Source organism: Triticum urartu, chromosome 3A (genome assembly GCF_056163025.1).
Source record: "Triticum urartu cultivar PI428250 chromosome 3A, HENAU_Tu73, whole genome shotgun sequence".
NCBI lineage: Eukaryota > Viridiplantae > Streptophyta > Magnoliopsida > Poales > Poaceae > Triticum > Triticum urartu.
The window spans coordinates 706,357,105-706,373,668 of NC_141875.1; the positions used below are offsets into that span (position 1 = coordinate 706,357,105).

Consider the following 16,564-nt stretch of genomic DNA (forward strand, 5'->3'; position numbering starts at 1 on the left):
TCGTGCAAATATTATATTCTCTCTGCGGTTGCGTATGGTGTGCGTAACAGGTTCGGATGCAATTATTTCGTCCAAAGACTATTCTGGAGTTCGGAAGGAGGGAACCCGCCTTGCAATGCCGAAGACAAATCTGCGTGCCAGACTCCTCGTCATTGAAGCCGGGCTACTTAGGGAGTCCTGGACTAAGGGGTCCTTGGCCGTCCGGCCTGTTATCTATGGGCCGGACTGATGGGCTGTGAAGACATGAATACCGAAGACTACACCATGTCCGGATTGGACTCTACTTGGCATGGAAGGTAAGCTTGGCGACCGAAGATTCCTTTTTATGTAACCAACTCCATGTAAACCCTAGATCTGCTCGGTGTCTATATAAACCGAAGGGGATACACTAGTAGAAAAAGGGTCAAACGTGAAGCACATTAGTACCGGTTCATGGCGAACCTTTAGCACCGGTTCGTGCCACGAACCGGTACTAATGAGAGTGGTGGCAGGATGTTGTCAGACTGGGGCCCCTCCAGCCCCTTTAGTACCGGTTCATGGCACGAACCGGTACTAAAGGTCGCCTTACATAAACCCTTCTTCCACCCGAGCTCGCTCTGTTCTTCCCCTTTCCCCTCTCCTCTCTCTGTTCTTCCCCTCTTCCTCTCGAGCTCATCACACATTTTGCCCAAAATTTGTCAAGATTTGAAGGCCCCCATCCATTCAAATGATCACAAAGGTTAGCAACTTTGTCCTTTCATCTCTCATTGCTAGATTAGCTCTTGCAATGCTTTATATAGTGATTAATTTGTGAGTTTAGTAATTTGGGAGGATATATATATGTGCTAGTATTTGATTTATATGCAATTTGAGGTCAAAAATAACACTTAGTTTGCATATGTAGGTGTGGTTTACTTAGTGCCTTCTAAATCTCCGTCGTAACCACCGTCGATCGCCCGCACCGTCCCGTCGCCAGCTCCACCTTGTGGTGAGCCTCTTGTTCATGAAATTTTATATAAAAATTGATGTTTGTGTGATTTGGATATATAATTACTCGTATAATTATCTTACCCGTATGTTGTTTGTTATACATATAGTGTCATGGTTTTAATATCCGTCCCCGTCGGCCCTCGTCCTTGTTATGATTCGGATGTGGTATATATATTCTCTTTTAAAACTAGTTGCATTTCGTGTTTATGACAAATTATGCCCATCAAGTTGACATCGAAATTTTTTCTAGGAGGTATGTGAACCGGAAATTCCAACCGACCCTATTGTCGAGAGGTTAAATTTAGTTGAAAGAGAAAACGAGTACTTGAATGAAAAATTGAAAAGAATTGAGGGGGAGAAGATGGAATTGGAGTTGCATGTTGCCGATGTCGTCGATGATCACAAGATCAAGATGGAGAAAATGCGCTTGAAGATTAGAAAGATTAGAAAATATGCCATCGATAGTGAGGCTTGGTATCATTATGCTGTTGGATCCATTGTTACCTTAGTTGCGATCTTGATCACATTTGTTGTTGCATTTAAATGCTTTAGCTAGAGAGTTATTTGTTTGTTGCATTTAAGTGTTGTATGAACTTTATGTATGAACTTGTATTAATTTGGTCTATTCGGTGTTGTGTAATGAAGATGAGCCGGCAATGGATGTACGATGACCGATGCTCTCCCCAGTTCGTTGAGGGCGTGCATACTTTTCTGCTTGCGGCTGAGGCAAACAAGCGGGCGGATGGTTTTATGCCTTGTCCATGTGCTGGCTGTAAGAATGGTCACAATTACTCTACGTCAAGAACCATTCACGTCCACCTGTTTAAGTCCGGTTTCATGCCCCACTATAATGTATGGACCAAGCATGGAGAAAGAGGGGTTATGATGGAAGACAATGAAGAAGAAGAGGACGACGACAGCTATCCTGGCCATGGGTTCCCTGAATACGATGATACAACAATGGGGGAAGAAGCTGAGCCGGTAATGCGGGAAGAAGCTGAGCGGGCAATGCGGGAAGAAGCTGAAGAAGAGGCATCAGATGAGCCCTTTGATGATCTAGGTCGGGCCATTGCCGATGCAAAGAGAAACTACGCAAGTGATTTGGAGAAGAAGAAGTTGCCGCGCATGTTAGAGGATCACAAAAAATTGTTGTACCCAAATTGCGTAGGTGACAAGAAAAAGCTGGGCACCACACTGGAATTGCGGCAATGGAAGACAGAGAATGGTGTATCTGACAAGGGATTTGGAAAGTTGCTGGTAATGATAAAGGATATGCTTCCAAAGGACAACGAATTGCCCGAGAGGACGTACGAAGCAAAGAAGGTTGTCTGCCCTCTAGGGTTAGAGGTGCAGAAGATACATGCATGCCCTAATGATTGCATCCTCTACCGCGGTGAGTACGAGGATTTGAACGCTTGCCCGGTATGTGGTGCATTGCGCTATAAGATCAGCCGCGATGACCCTGGTGATGTCGAGGGCGAGCGCCCCAGGAAGAAGATTCCTGCCAAGGTGATGTGGTATGCTCCTATAATACCACGGTTGAAACGTTTGTTCCAAAACAAAGAGCATGCCAAGGCGATGCGACGGCACAGAGAAGACCGTAAGAAAGACGGAAAGTTGAGAGTACCCGCTGACGGGTCGTAGTGGAGAAAAATCGAAAGAAAGTACGGGAAGGAGTTTGCAGATGACGCAAGGAGCGTATGGTTTAGTCTAAGCGCAGATGGCATTAATCCTTTTGGGGAGCAGAGCAGCAACCATAGCACCTGGCCTGTGACTCTATGTTTGTATAACCTTCCTCCTTGGTTGTGCATGAAGCAGAAGTTCATTATGATGCCAGTGCTCATCCAAGGCCCTAAGCAACCCGGCAACGACATTGATGTGTACCTAAGGCCATTAGTTGAAGAACTCTTACAACTGTGGAATGGAACAGGTGTACGTGCGTGGGATGAGCACATGGGGGAAGAATTTGACCTAAAGGCATTGCTGTTCGTGACCATCAATGATTGGCCTGCTCTCAGTAACCTTTCAGGACAGACAAACAAGGGATACCGCGCATGCACGCACTGTTTGGACGATACCGACAGTATATATTTGGCTAATTGTAAGAAGAATGTGTACCTGGGACATCGTCGATTTCTTCCGATCAGGCATCCCGTAAGAAAGAAAGGCAAGCATTTCAAAGGTGAGGCGGATCACCGGACGAAGCCTCGCCACCGTACTGGTGCTGATGTACATGATATGGTCAAGGATTTGAAGGTGGTCTTTGGAAAGGGTCCTGGTGGACAACCTGTTCCGAATGACGCTGACGGACGCGCACCCATGTGGAAGAAGAAATCTATATTTTGGGACCTGCCCTATTGGAAAGACCTAGAGGTCCGCTCCGCAATCGACGTGATGCACATGACGAAGAATCTTTGTGTGACCCTGCTTGGCTTCTTGGGCGTGTATGGGAAGACAAAAGATACACCTGAGGCACGAGAGGACCAGCAACGTATGCACGGAAAAGACGGCATACATCAGGGTCATGCAAGCTACGCTCTTACCAAAGAAGAGAAGGAAATCTTCTTTGAATGCCTGCTCGGTATTAAGTTACCGTCTGGCTTCTCGTCGAATATAAAGGGAATAATAAACATGGCAGAGAAAAAGTTCCAGAACCTAAAGTCTCATGACTGCCACGTGATTATGACGCAACTGCTTCCGGTTGCATTGAGGGGGCTTCTACCGGAAAATGTTCGATTAGCCATTGTGAAGCTATGTGCATTTCTCAATGCAATCTCTCAGAAGGTAATCGATCCAGAAATCATACCAAGCTTAGAGAATGATTTGGTGCAATGTCTTGTCAGTTTCGAGTTGGTTTTCCTACCATCCTTCTTCAACATCATGACGCACGTCCTAGTTCACCTATGCGAAGAGATTAACATTTTGGGTCCTGTATTTCTACACAATATGTTCCCCTTTGAGAGGTTCATGGGAGTCTTAAAGAAATATGTTCATAACCGTGCTAGGCCAGAAGGAAGCATCTCCAAGGGCCGTCAAAATGAGGAGGTCATTGAGTTTTGTATTGACTTTATTCCTGACCTTAAGCCGATTGGTGTTCCTGAATCGCGTCATAAGGGCAGACTGGATGGAAAAGGCACGCTAGGAGGGGAACAAATAATATGTATGGACGGACATTCTCTCACTCAAGCACACTACACAGTTCTACAGAATTCCGCCTTGGTGGCTCCGTATATGGATGAACACAAGAATTTGCTACTCTCCAAACACCCGGAGCGGTCTGATGAATGGATTACACGTGAACAAACCAGGAGTTTCGCCAGCTGGTTGCAGACACGTACCATGCATGACACCTCTATTGAAGATGACCTGTACTTGCTGTCCCAGTTACCATCTTCGAATATAATGACTTTCAAAGGGTACGAGATAAATGGTAATACATTTTACACGATCGCCCAAGATAAGAAGAGCACCAACCAAAACAGTGGTGTCCGCTTTGATGCAGAAACCAAGACGGGAAAGGAAACATATTATGGTTATATACAGGACATATGGGAACTTGACTATCGACGTGGTTTGAAGGTCCCTTTGTTTCGGTGCAAATGGGTCAATATGACACAAGGCGGGGTAACGGAAGACCCGCAGTACGGAATGACAACAGTGGATCTCAACAATCTTGCATATGCAGACGAACCATTCGTCCTAGCCAATGATGTGGCACAGGTTTTCTATGTGAAGGACATGTCTACCAAGCCAAGAAAAAGAAAAGATAAGGAAGCGAATGCATCGTACAATGAGCCAAAGCGGCACATAGTTCTTTCTGGGAAGAGAAACATCGTGGGAGTGGATGACAAGACAGACAAGTCAGAAGATTATGAAAAGTTTGATGAAATTGCTCCATTCACAGTGAATATTGACCCGAGCATCCCGTTAAATGATGAAGATTTTCCATGGTTACGGCGCAAAGGGACACACGCGAAGAAAAAGTTTCACACCCAAAGATCTGGGATGTGATCGGCTTCACTATCGTCACTTTCTTCTGTGTTTCACACCCAGAAGGGAATCTCTGTAATAGTTAGGGTAGTTAATTATGTGTTTTGGCATTTGAAACGCGAAGAAATTTTATGTGCAAACAAATTCTTTCATGCCTTTACTGATTTTTAAAGTTAAGTTATTCACAAACTAGTGATTCACACTAATTTCAAATAATTCAAAATTTAAACTATTCAAATTTGAAAACTACGGGCACTAACAGAAAGTTTGTAATTTTTTGTACCTAAAGCAAAAATATTCACAAAGAAACTCTAAATACACAAAAAAACAACTCAAAAATAAATAAAGCAAAAAAAATAAAAAAAGCCCGCCTACTAGGCCAGAGCGGCCTGCATATGACTAGAAACCCAACCTGTTGTTGGGCCAGGATGCAGGCCCACAAAGGCCCAGTAGGCCAACAGGGCAGCACAGAACATGTAGGCCCAGTAGGCCTGCTTTGGAGAGGAGCTCGAGAGAGCTACCGCACGGGGGTTTATAAACCAGTGCGGTCGCCCCTCGGCTAGCGAGGTGGGACTAAACTTGCGCACCGCACCTGCGCCAGCGCACCCCCTTTAGTACCGGTTCGTGGCACCAACCGGTACTAAAGGGGGGCCTTTAGTATCGGTTGGAGCCACCAACCGGTACTAAAGGCCTATTTTGGCGTAGTACCGGTTGGTGGCTCCAACCGGTACTAAAGGTGCCTTCTATATATACAACACTTACGAAAATTTCATTCTCCCTCTGTTTCTTCCTCTGTTTCCCCATTGAAGCACCGCCCGCGCGCCCCGATCGATCGACGCCGTCGCCGTCGCCGCCCCCGTCCCCGTCGCCACCCCTGTCCCCGTCGCCACCCCCGTCCCCGTCGCTGCCCTCGTCTCCGTCGCCGCCCCGGGCCCATCCCCGTCGCGCCGTCCCCGCGTTGCCACCCCCGCGTCACGCCCCGGCCCGTCGCCGTCGCCCCGTTGTGAGCTCTCCCCCTCTAACCCCTCTCCCTCGCCCCCGGTGGCCACCATGGGCGCCGCCCCTCCCCGAGCCCATACACACACACACAAGCATGATGAACACACACACACACACGTACATATGTATGAATTAATGCATGTATATATTAGTATATACGTATTTTGTATGTTTAATTAGTTTAGATTTTTTAGATTATTATTTTTTCACTAGTATATATGTATGAATGCATGTTAGATGGATATAATTAGTGTTTAATTAGTATGGAAATTTTTTATATAATGTTGTTTTTCAGTTTTTTAATGGATGTATAAAAGTTGTGTTTTCTGTTTTTAGTGTTAGATGCTTAATTAGTATGAAATAGCATATAGAATTTTGACATATGCAATGATAGCATAATTAGTGTTATATAGAAATGTTAGAAATTTTAGTTATCAAAATCGAATCATTAAAAAAAATGTTACTTTTTGCGGGCATATAGCTAGTATTTGTTCTCGACGATGCCCGGCCCGCATCCTCGCCGTCGACCCGTCCGCGACGACGTCCGACTGACCCATGTCCGGGACTGGGCTCCGCCGGGCTGGCACTGGGAGGTGCTGCCTGGAGGGGCGCGCCGCTTGATGAGGAACCCGGCCCCGGGTCCCGTCGTCGACCCTGATCTCGTTTGGTGGCGTTCGCGTGGGCCAGTTTCGGTGCGGAGGGAGCCGGCCCCGCCGGAGGTGGTACGCCGCCGTGTCAGGGAGGAGGACGAGCACGTCCATCGCTACATGGTTGCGTTAGAGGGCGGCAGGTTCTCCAATACCTGGCAGTTTCTTCAGGGATCTCACTTCAGCTATGATCCTGTGAGGGTTCCTTCTCTTTGGGTGTCCACCGCCCGCACCGTAGGAACCGCGAGTGTCCTAGATTCTTCTGTAGTATTCGATCTTTAATTGTACTATTCAATATTATATATTATTTGAGACGATGTATTCGAGATTATATCTATTATTCGAGACGATGTATTCGAGATTATATCTATTATTCGAGACGATGTATTCGAGATTATATCTATTATTCGAGACGATGTAATTTGAATACTAAATTGTTTTATATTTCTTTTGGCATAGTTAAATAAAAGCTATGGCGGACAATACCGACAGAGAGGGAGAACAGACCATGTTCGATATAATACGTGGGCCAGATGATGATCAGAATGAAGAAGATTATGACGGCTCCGAATTTCTAAACAACACCGGAGAGGGTGATATGATATTCGATCGTGACGACCGAATTGATGAAGTCATGACCGGCGAGGTATATATATTTATATAAGCAGGCATCTGGTGATCATCACATGTTTTAAATGAGTTGAAGATATATTAACGAATCGATCTTTCTTCTTTCAGCCATCCGGATTGAGCAAATCTTCAGGCAACAGGACGAAACGAGGCCCGAACAAAAAGTTGAAGGAGGGCGTAAAGTATAATATCGAGGCAATCAAACCTAATGGCGAACCATTAGCGCCTAAGAAGATTGCGGACAAGTTCGTTCGTCAGTGCGGAGTTCTTGTGAAGGACCAACTCCCGATCTCCCTTCAAGAATGGAGAGAGCCAGCAAAGCCACGTCCAGATCTTACTTTTGTCGACGACAGACAAAGAAGTCTGCTTTGGGATACTCTCATGGAACATTTCACCCTACCAGATCATTTCACAGAAGCAGATGTGCAGAAAGTCAAGGACGCTGCTCTTAGGAAGATGGCGGTTGCATTCAAGAACCACAAGAATCATGAATGGGACAAGTACGTCAAGGGAGGAAGGAAGACTCCAGTATTCGAGGGAGCACTAGAGAATCAAAGTGCTCATTAGGACGATTTCGTGAAATTCAAGGATTCAGAAATAGCTAAGGAACGATCGAGAATAAACAAGAAGAATGCCGAAAAAAAGGATAAGTTCCATAAGCTGGGGCCAGGTGGCTACGCGGTGGCAATGCCTAAGTGGGATAAGTCTGAGAAAGAGATGGAGGATGCAGGTGTCACTCCGGTTACTAAGAGCTGGCCCCCCAGGTGCAGGACTTGGTTCTATGCGCATGGGGGGAGTTGGACCCGAAGACAGGCAAAGTTTCGACGAAGGCATGTCTAAACGGAGCTGACGATAATATACTTGTTGCAATAGAAGAGGCTCGAACGGGGGTGTTCCAGCCCAACAGAGAGAACGATGAGCTTACGCGTGCCCTGGGAAATCCTGAACACCCGGGAAGAACACGAGGCAAGGGCGCTATTCCGTGGTATGAGGGGTTTTCGGACTGGAACGCCGACTACAGAACCCGTGCGAGAAGGAAGATTGCGGAGGAGAAGTAGAGGAAGATGGAGGAGGAGAAGAGGAAGCTGGACTATGAACGCCTTCAAGGCCTAGAATCAGCGCAGGAGGACTTGGTAGTCAAATTCCAGCGGCAGCAGGAGCAGATCGACTCACTTAGCCAGCAAAGGGGGTCTCAGCAGCTGCAGCAGCTAGCGGATGATCCAGCATTGGATACCACCGCCCCATCCATGCCGAGAAGCAGCGTGGGTTCCGCCCCGTTTGACGCAATGCTGGATAGATACCCCGTGGATGACATCGCGGAGAACACTAACTGCGAGCTACACTTCAAAATTTAGAACATATCCTTGAAGGTGGCGGACGGCGTTTCTTATACAAATTCCCCCGATGCAACCTTCCATTGCAACCCGATTCCAGCAGGCTATGCTCGTGTCGTGGTTGATGAGGTGGTGGACCAATATTCGGGGCTAGATCTTGACATTCCTGGAGGTGACGAGGAGCACACACTCGGAGATGCCAAACATCGTATCATCCTATGGAGAAAGGATTGCATCATCTTTCGAAGGCCGCCGACACCGCGTCGCCCGACTCCTCGTCGAAGTCCGCCACCGAGTCAGCAGACTCCCGCTCCTCCAAGTCCACCAACGCGTGAGGCCACTCCTCCTCCTCCAAGTCTGGCAAAGTGTCAGGCCACTCCTCCTCCAAGTCCGACACAGCGTCAGACGTCCACTCCTCCTCCAAGTCTGGCACAACCTCAGGCCACTCCTCCAAGTCCGGCACAGCTTCAGGCCACTCCTCCTTGTCCAACTCAGCCCCGTCAGCCGTCTCCGCCGCCTCAGCAATCACAGAAGAGACACCCCGCAGCTATGGTGCGTAGTGGTACGAGTCGAGGTCATAGTACAGGAAGTACAGGCGGAGGCAAGCGATATAAATATGGTCCAAACCTCACTACTCCTCTTCCTGAGAGGGCTTACGACAGGACCGAGGAGCAAACCAATGCCATAGTGCGGGCAGAAGTCGACGCCCATTTTGGACCGAAACTGCCACCGCCGCCAAGGGAGAAAGTGCCTGTGGAAGTAGTTGACCACTTCATTCGTATGGCTCAACCACCAGCTCCTGAGCCTGTTGACACAGACTATGAGCACCACATCAGGAAGTTACATCGACAACGTCTACAGAAGGAGGCGATCTCGAGCTCGAGCAAACAACAAGCAGCTGTCAAAAAATGCGGTAAAACCGTTGCCCAGCTGGGAGAACAGGCGGTGCAATCGATCCCCCCGTTTGTTGTGCCGCCAACAACACGTGACAGTACGCACGCCCAATATTATTGTGGGCAAACAGTTTATGTTCCCGAGGTGGGCGATGTGGTAATAACCCAGGAGCATATAATGCAAGCTAAAACTCTCAACATCACTGTTGGACAACTCCTCGAGATCGAGGACATGCCTGTGCTTACAGAGGAGGAAATAAAACGGAAATATGCCCGGGGCCAACCTTTGGTCAAGCCAAAAGAGGTCAAGAAGCTCCCAACGAGAATGTATGAATTGCATCAATGGTACATGGACATTACCAAGAGATCCGATCAAGAGTCCCTCATGGTGCAAGTCAAGAAGGATCATTACTACCATCAGAAACCTGTGACTGTTGAGTATTCTGAACTGTTTCAGTTATACAATCAAGACGCACTCGACAAATCTATCGTCAGTTGCTATTGTCTGTAAGTGATTTCTTTCTGTAATTTAAGTCTCAAGCTAGCTGTAGTGATCCTTTTTATCAATCATTACCTGTAATTATCCTCACTATATTCTTTTCTATGGTATTATGCAGGATGAAGATGTATGAAATGAGAAAAGGTGGACACTATGGCATTGGGTTCATTGACCCAAACACCGTTAATGAATACACATGGAAAATAAACAAGCATCATGAAAAGCAGGTAGAGGACAGCATGCTAGAGTTCTTGAAGCGCCTCAAATACAATGAAGATATACTACTTCCTTACAACTTCTAGTGAGTCACACTTTCTTGTACTACAAATTCTCTATTTTTGCCTACTAGCTAGCTACATGTTTTTGCTTACATATGCCCGCTTAATTAAGACATGCAAACGTGTGTGCATGCAGATTTCACTGGATCTTGTGTATCATTAAAGTTGACGCCGGAACAGTTGAAATACTGGACTCACTACTCAAAGCAAATAGTGACTATAACATCTTGTTTGGGATAGTCAACAGGTAATTTCAATCATTATTAACTATATATCTCGGCCTATTTAGTTTGTCATTTCATGATATGAACTATTTAATAACCCCTTATTCATTTTCTTTGTCGGCGGGCAGGGCTTGGGCAAGGTTCATCAGCGTCACGGAAGGCGAATGGAAACGACAGCTGAAATGATTTCGACCCAAGGTAAGTAATTAAGTAGTACTAGCTAGCTAGCTAGCTGCCATCTCTTTAATTATCATGCTTGATTAATTATTATCTGATCAAATTAAATTCTATTCTCGTAATAAAGGCCCTGAAGCAGGCGCAGGGGACTGATCTGTGTGCATTCTGCGTTTGCGAGAACATTCGCATGATGGCGTCCGAAAGGAGCAGATCTCAAAGACAGGAATGGGTATGCTTGTCAGAACACTATTCACAATTTTTACACCATTATCGATATCTAGTCACACAACTAATACACATGCATATTGATCTCCTTCTTAACAGTTCAAAGAGGTGCGGGACAAGCTCCTAGAAACGGAGCGCGTAGAAGCACTTCAAGAGGAAATAGCGGGATTTTTGCTCGACCAGGTCATAAATCCGAAGGGAGAATACTATTACCCGCTACCGCCCCCATCGACCAGGTCATGAACCACTTCCAATTGTCATCGTGCTCCGGAAGCACCAATTAGGCTAATGCCACTGGCTCCGAAGGCAACATGCATATGTAGGAGAAATTGTATATAGCTATACATGTGTGTATGTGTGAATTAATATGGTGGTTTGTGAGACATTGATGATATATATATGATTGGTTCTACTAGAAATTCTATTTATATATATATATATATGCATAACGTGTACAATGTGTAGTATCGTAAAATACCAGCAAATGAAAAAGAATTAAAATGGAAAACACAAAATTAAATGAAAAAGAAATCATAAAACCAAAAACCCCCCAAACATTTTAGTACCGGTTGGTGTTACCAACCGGTACTAAAGGGCTCCCGGCCCCCGGAGCTGGCTCGTGCCACGTGGTTGCCCTTTAGCACCAGTTCGTGCTGAACCGGTACTAAAGGGGGGGGCCTTTAGTGCCCACACTTTAGTGCCGGTTATGGAACCGGCACTAAAGGGCCTTACGAACCGGTGCTATTGCCCGGTTCTGCACTAGTGATAGTCCGGAAAGGACACCACATATACTCATTACCATATTCATAGGCTAGACTTCTAGAGCTTAGCCATTACGATCTCGTGGTAGATCAACTCTTGTAATACTCATATTCATCAAGATCAATCAAGTAGGAAGTAGGGTATAAACTCCATAGAGAAGGCCCGAACCTGGGTAAACATCGTGTCCCCTGTCTCCTGTTACCATCGATCCTAGACGCACAGTTCGGGACCCCCTACCCGAGATCCGCCGGTTTTGACACCGACAGGGGGGTATACGATACCTGAAGTTTATGTAAGTTGATGCACAATACCAGAAATCGTAGTATGAGTGAAATCAAGCACGCTTCTGATGGGGAAGAGAAAACGTAGTATAAGTGAAATCAAGCACACTTCTGGTGGGGAAGAGAAAAGTGACTCGTCCCTAAGGAGACAATGGATCTCCTCTGTGTTAAGGTGATGTTTCTACCTTTTATCTCTACCTTTTGTTTTGTGAAGAGTTGCGTTTGAATCTGGAAACAACGAGGGAAACATAATACATGGTCTATCATGAAAATACGTTTTATTTTGAGCATAAGTGCATAATTGACATAAAAACCGATGGCTTCAGATGATGGTTTCAAAATTATCAATTGACAATGTTACTGACATAAATATGGACCAGAATGAAAACTAATTGAATTTTACACAATAAGTAGAGATGCATATAAATAATTGTGCTTCAGTATATATGTTGTGCATGATAAAACAATATATGTATTTCTATATATGTTTATTTTTGCATATTATGAGAGAGATGGAGATAGATTATATCGATGTTCAAAAAGAATCCATTGACAAAGGTCCCAAGACGATGTCATTGGAAGGGGCCAAAAATTCACCGAGTTTCATACAATAATACAAGTATATATATGTAACCGACAAAAAATGATAAGGCCCATAGCAATGCACGGGCATTTTATCAGTACCAAAAAATAAAAATAATGTGGAGGGGATGTGCGCTGGTTAGCAAAATACACTCTAATCGACGCTTATGGGGTCAAATAGGAGTTAGGCAAATGCTATGTATTGCTTTTTCCGAGCACTCGCCCACCCCCTCCACATTTTTCATGTTTAAAAAATTATAATTCTTAAAAATCAGTTTCTTTTTGAATTTTGTCAAACATTTATTTTCGTGAAGTTTTTTGAATTCATATTTTTATTCATGTGCCTTTTTTGAAATCTCTGAAAATTTTGACTTATGGACATTTTTTAAATTAAGTAATCCCTACCTAAATAGAAATAGGCCAGACTGTATAGAAGTCATAAACCAAATATAAAAAAAACTGAAAGAGAGAGAAAAAAAGGGAAAAGGGAACGTGTGTGCCAGCGCTTGCGTCCAATTGCTCGTGCCCGCTTCACAGTGCGTGTTGGGCCTCGTGCATTTTACCGGCGATGTCGGCGACCTGTGCGTAGCTATAAGCGATCAGAGTCGTAGGGCAAACATAGAAGCTCATAAGCTAGCCAAGCACTCGCTGTGTTTAGGTCTTTGGTTTGGCCAACCCCATGACCTTGCTTGTATCCTACAATCTGTGGTATTCGATTAATAAAGCTTGGTGATCCTAAAAAAAGCTATAAGCGATCGATAGCATTCGAGCCCACGCAGCTTTAAGGCACCAGTACACCACAAGAGCAAACCTAGCGGCGGTCCCATAAAAAAACCTAGCGACGGCGGCGGCGGCGATGGGTTGGCGTTGGCGGAGAGTGGTCGGCGGTGGCGCCATCTCACACGCCACACGGCTTCTAGCCGTTCATCACTGCAGCCTCCAAGGCTCTAGACCATAGGCGTGTACGGCGCAGCAGCAGCGCGGCGGCGTTGCTGGTGGCCGGGTGCCAGTGACGGAGGAAAGTTAGAAGGGATGAACAAGAGGAATGGGCCTTCGAAAGTAATGGGGAGAGGTATAAATTTATGAAATGTCTGAATTTTCATGTTGTGAATCTGTGACATTGATTTGTGTTGTTAATTTTCAGAATATAGCCTGACAATCTACAAGTATCTCAAAATATATTTAATCTTAGTGGCATTTTAATGTTGTGGATTGGATATTTGAGAAAATATTTTGAGGTACTTGATAGTGGAAGTAACTCCAATCCAACTATCGGTGGTATGTTTTTAGTGATAGGACCACATAAAAGTATTAGTGTGCATCGTTTATGTGTATGGTCTAGTTTGATTTTGTTTGTCAATTTTTTTATGCATTAGAGTTCACCCTACCATAAAAGATGTTTATATGAGTTATTTACTCAGAACCACCACATTATGGGCTAGGGTAACAGATCAGTACCACATTTGAGGCAGGTCACAAAAAACCATCAACAATGGGGCTAATCTGTAACGCGGAGCACTGACGCTGCGTTTTAGCCCAGAAAATAGCGAATCCGATAGGTGGGTCTCGCTTGTCGGGCTGACGTAGCGCATGTTGACGGACGCCGTTAGACAGCGAGAGACGGTCGTTTCCGCGCGCCCGTTTAAGTGGCCCGCACCGGTCGGTGTTCGAACCAGACCAGGCAGTTCATCCCGCTCGCTCTCCTCTCTCTCGACCCCGACCACCGCCAGCGCCGCCACTGTCGACTCGCCGCCTTTCGCCGCTCCGCCATGGTTTCTTGGAGCGACCAGTCCTCGAGCTCTTCTTCGGACGGCGAAGAAGTCACTAGCCAGGTATGCGTGTTCTCCTCCCCCATGGATTAGGGTTCATCCCGCTAGGGTTAGGGTTCATCATTTGGGGATTTTTTACCAGGTTGCTGATTTGTGCAATTTGTGTGCTGGTTAGCTTCCTAGGACTATCACTTGCTATGAATGGAGTGGCATTGCTCATGATTTGTCATCTCGTTGTCTGCATCTGGAACCTTATGTCAGGCTTGTTGCATATGAATCCGTGGACACGGGTAGACGTTTTCTTGCGTGTGATGAGGAGAAGGTATGTTGGTTAGTAGTGTAAGTAGATTAGCTTAGTTAGTTTATGCTCAATTAACTTGTCAGTACCCCAATTTTGTGTATGAAAGATTTGTTCCTGGATAGTTGCTCAAATATTAATTGCTTCATTACTCCAATTTTCTGTTGCTTCAGTTGGTGTAATAAGTCTTTGTGGATAGCCCAGAATGTATGCATATACAATCTTATTGATGAAAAAAATATTTACATATGTTATTATAATGGTTTCTACCCAGAATTTGTGCATACAATTTGGAGAATATATCTATTAATTAATGATGTAATATTTGTTTTAGGAACCAATTTATGCATAGAATATAAGGTAATGTAAGATAATTAGCCAGATTGGATAGAACTAAAGTGCACATTTGGATATAACTGAACTACAATGCAGGCACCAATTTCATACATTATTATATAATTTGTGCACATTTCATGCAATTTATTAGTGAGAACATATTTATTTAATTGTAGGCAGAACTAAAGTGCAACTATCTGGAGTGGATAGACCCAGAGTGGTCAGTGCCTATGCAGGGCATCCTCACTGAATTGTGGAGCATGTATGATAAAGAAATGAAGGACAAGCTGAGAGAAAATGTTGAGCTTGCTGAAAGAAATTTCAAACTAGTTGGTGAAAAGAGGAAGATGGAGGAAGATCTAAGGTTTTTCAAACTGGACTTCGCTAAAATGGTTGCTGACAAGGAGGATGCTATCACAGAGTTGGGCAATGCTAGGTTGGCTCTAAGTGATCTCAAAGAGGAGATGGAGAAGAAGAAGCTGGCAGACCATGGTTGTACCAATCTACATCAGGTACTTAGGGCAAAGGCAAAGAAAGAGAGGGACCAGCTAGTGGTAGAGAGAGACCAAGTTGTGATAGAGAGGGACCAACTGAAAGAAGAGAAGAAAAAACTGGAGTATATGATTGCAGATCTGCTCAAACAGAAACATGTGTACAAGGACAAGATCAAGAAGTTGAAGGAGATATGTGATGATTTTTAACTATGTATTGTGGTGTGGTTTAGGGTATCACTGCAGTTGCTATGAATGTGCTCTTATGCACTTAGTAAGCTGTAATGCTTATTGTATCTTTATGTCCAAGACTTGTGTTGTGTACTCCCAAGACTTGTGTTGTGTAATCCCAAGAACTAATGTCCAACTTTTTATCATTGCATCTTTGGATTAATGTCCAACTTATTACTGTATTATGTTTGTATCAAGTGAAATGGTTGTGGTTGTTGTGCCATAATAGTTACTGATGATCTGTTACCATTTAATTTGCATAGAACATATTTTGCACAGAAATTAACTTTGCACAGAATATATTTTGCACAAAAATTAACTTTGCACAGAATATATTTTGCACAAAAATTAACTTTGCACAGAATATATTTTACACAGAAATTACTTTGCACAGAACCTATTTGGCTCACAATTAACTTTGCACAGAACCTATTTGGAACATATTTTGCACAAAAGTTGCACACAATCTGATTTGCATAGAACAGATTTAGCTCAGAATTTTAACAATAGGAGATAAACATAGATAACTTCCCATAGGTTCAACATACATAGGTTCACAATGCCATACATAGGTTCTTACTGCCATACATAGGTTCTTAATGTCATAAATAAAGTGATGTAATGCTTGATTTAGCACACATGCACTTGCATACACACTTCAAATGTGAGCATTTAGTAGTTCCCACTGGCATAGAAGTACCCCTCCATCCTCTTGCTCATGTACTTTGTCCTCTTTGGCCTATTGTCTGCTGGCTGGCTAGTTGAAGCTTCTGCATAACTTCTTGGAGGCTTGAACCTTTTTGCAGCTCTTCCAGCAGCAGTAGAAGATCTTGCTCCCCTTCCAGCAGCAGGAGAAGAACTAGCACCCCTTCCAGCAGTAGTAGAATACCTTGCTCCTCTTCCAGCAGTAGCAGATGAGGCTGCACCCCTCCAGCAGCATCGGTAGTCT

General features: G+C 44.7%; 1 protein-coding gene across 1 annotated transcript; it reads left to right on the forward strand.

The window, feature by feature from the left end:
• The first annotated feature begins 14,259 nt into the window (after nt 1-14,259).
• Nucleotides 14,260-15,594, forward strand: LOC147981925 (uncharacterized). Its single transcript, XM_087517241.1, has 3 exons — nt 14,260-14,322; nt 14,435-14,581; nt 15,070-15,594. The coding sequence occupies exons 1-3, from the start codon at nt 14,260-14,262 to the stop codon at nt 15,592-15,594; spliced, it is 735 nt and encodes a 244-aa protein (XP_087373367.1).
• Nucleotides 15,595-16,564: the final 970 nt, after the last annotated feature.

Excerpts from the sequence above, each read along its gene's own strand:
- LOC147981925 (XM_087517241.1), top strand. The coding sequence starts at position 14,260 with ATGGTTTCTTGGAGCGACCAGTCCTCGAGCTCTTCTTCGGACGGCGAA. Across the intron at positions 14,323-14,434 it reads GCGAAGAAGTCACTAGCCAG|CTTCCTAGGACTATCACTTG; the intron begins GTATGCGTGTTC and ends TGTGCTGGTTAG. Across the intron at positions 14,582-15,069 it reads TTGCGTGTGATGAGGAGAAG|GCAGAACTAAAGTGCAACTA; the intron begins GTATGTTGGTTA and ends ATTTAATTGTAG.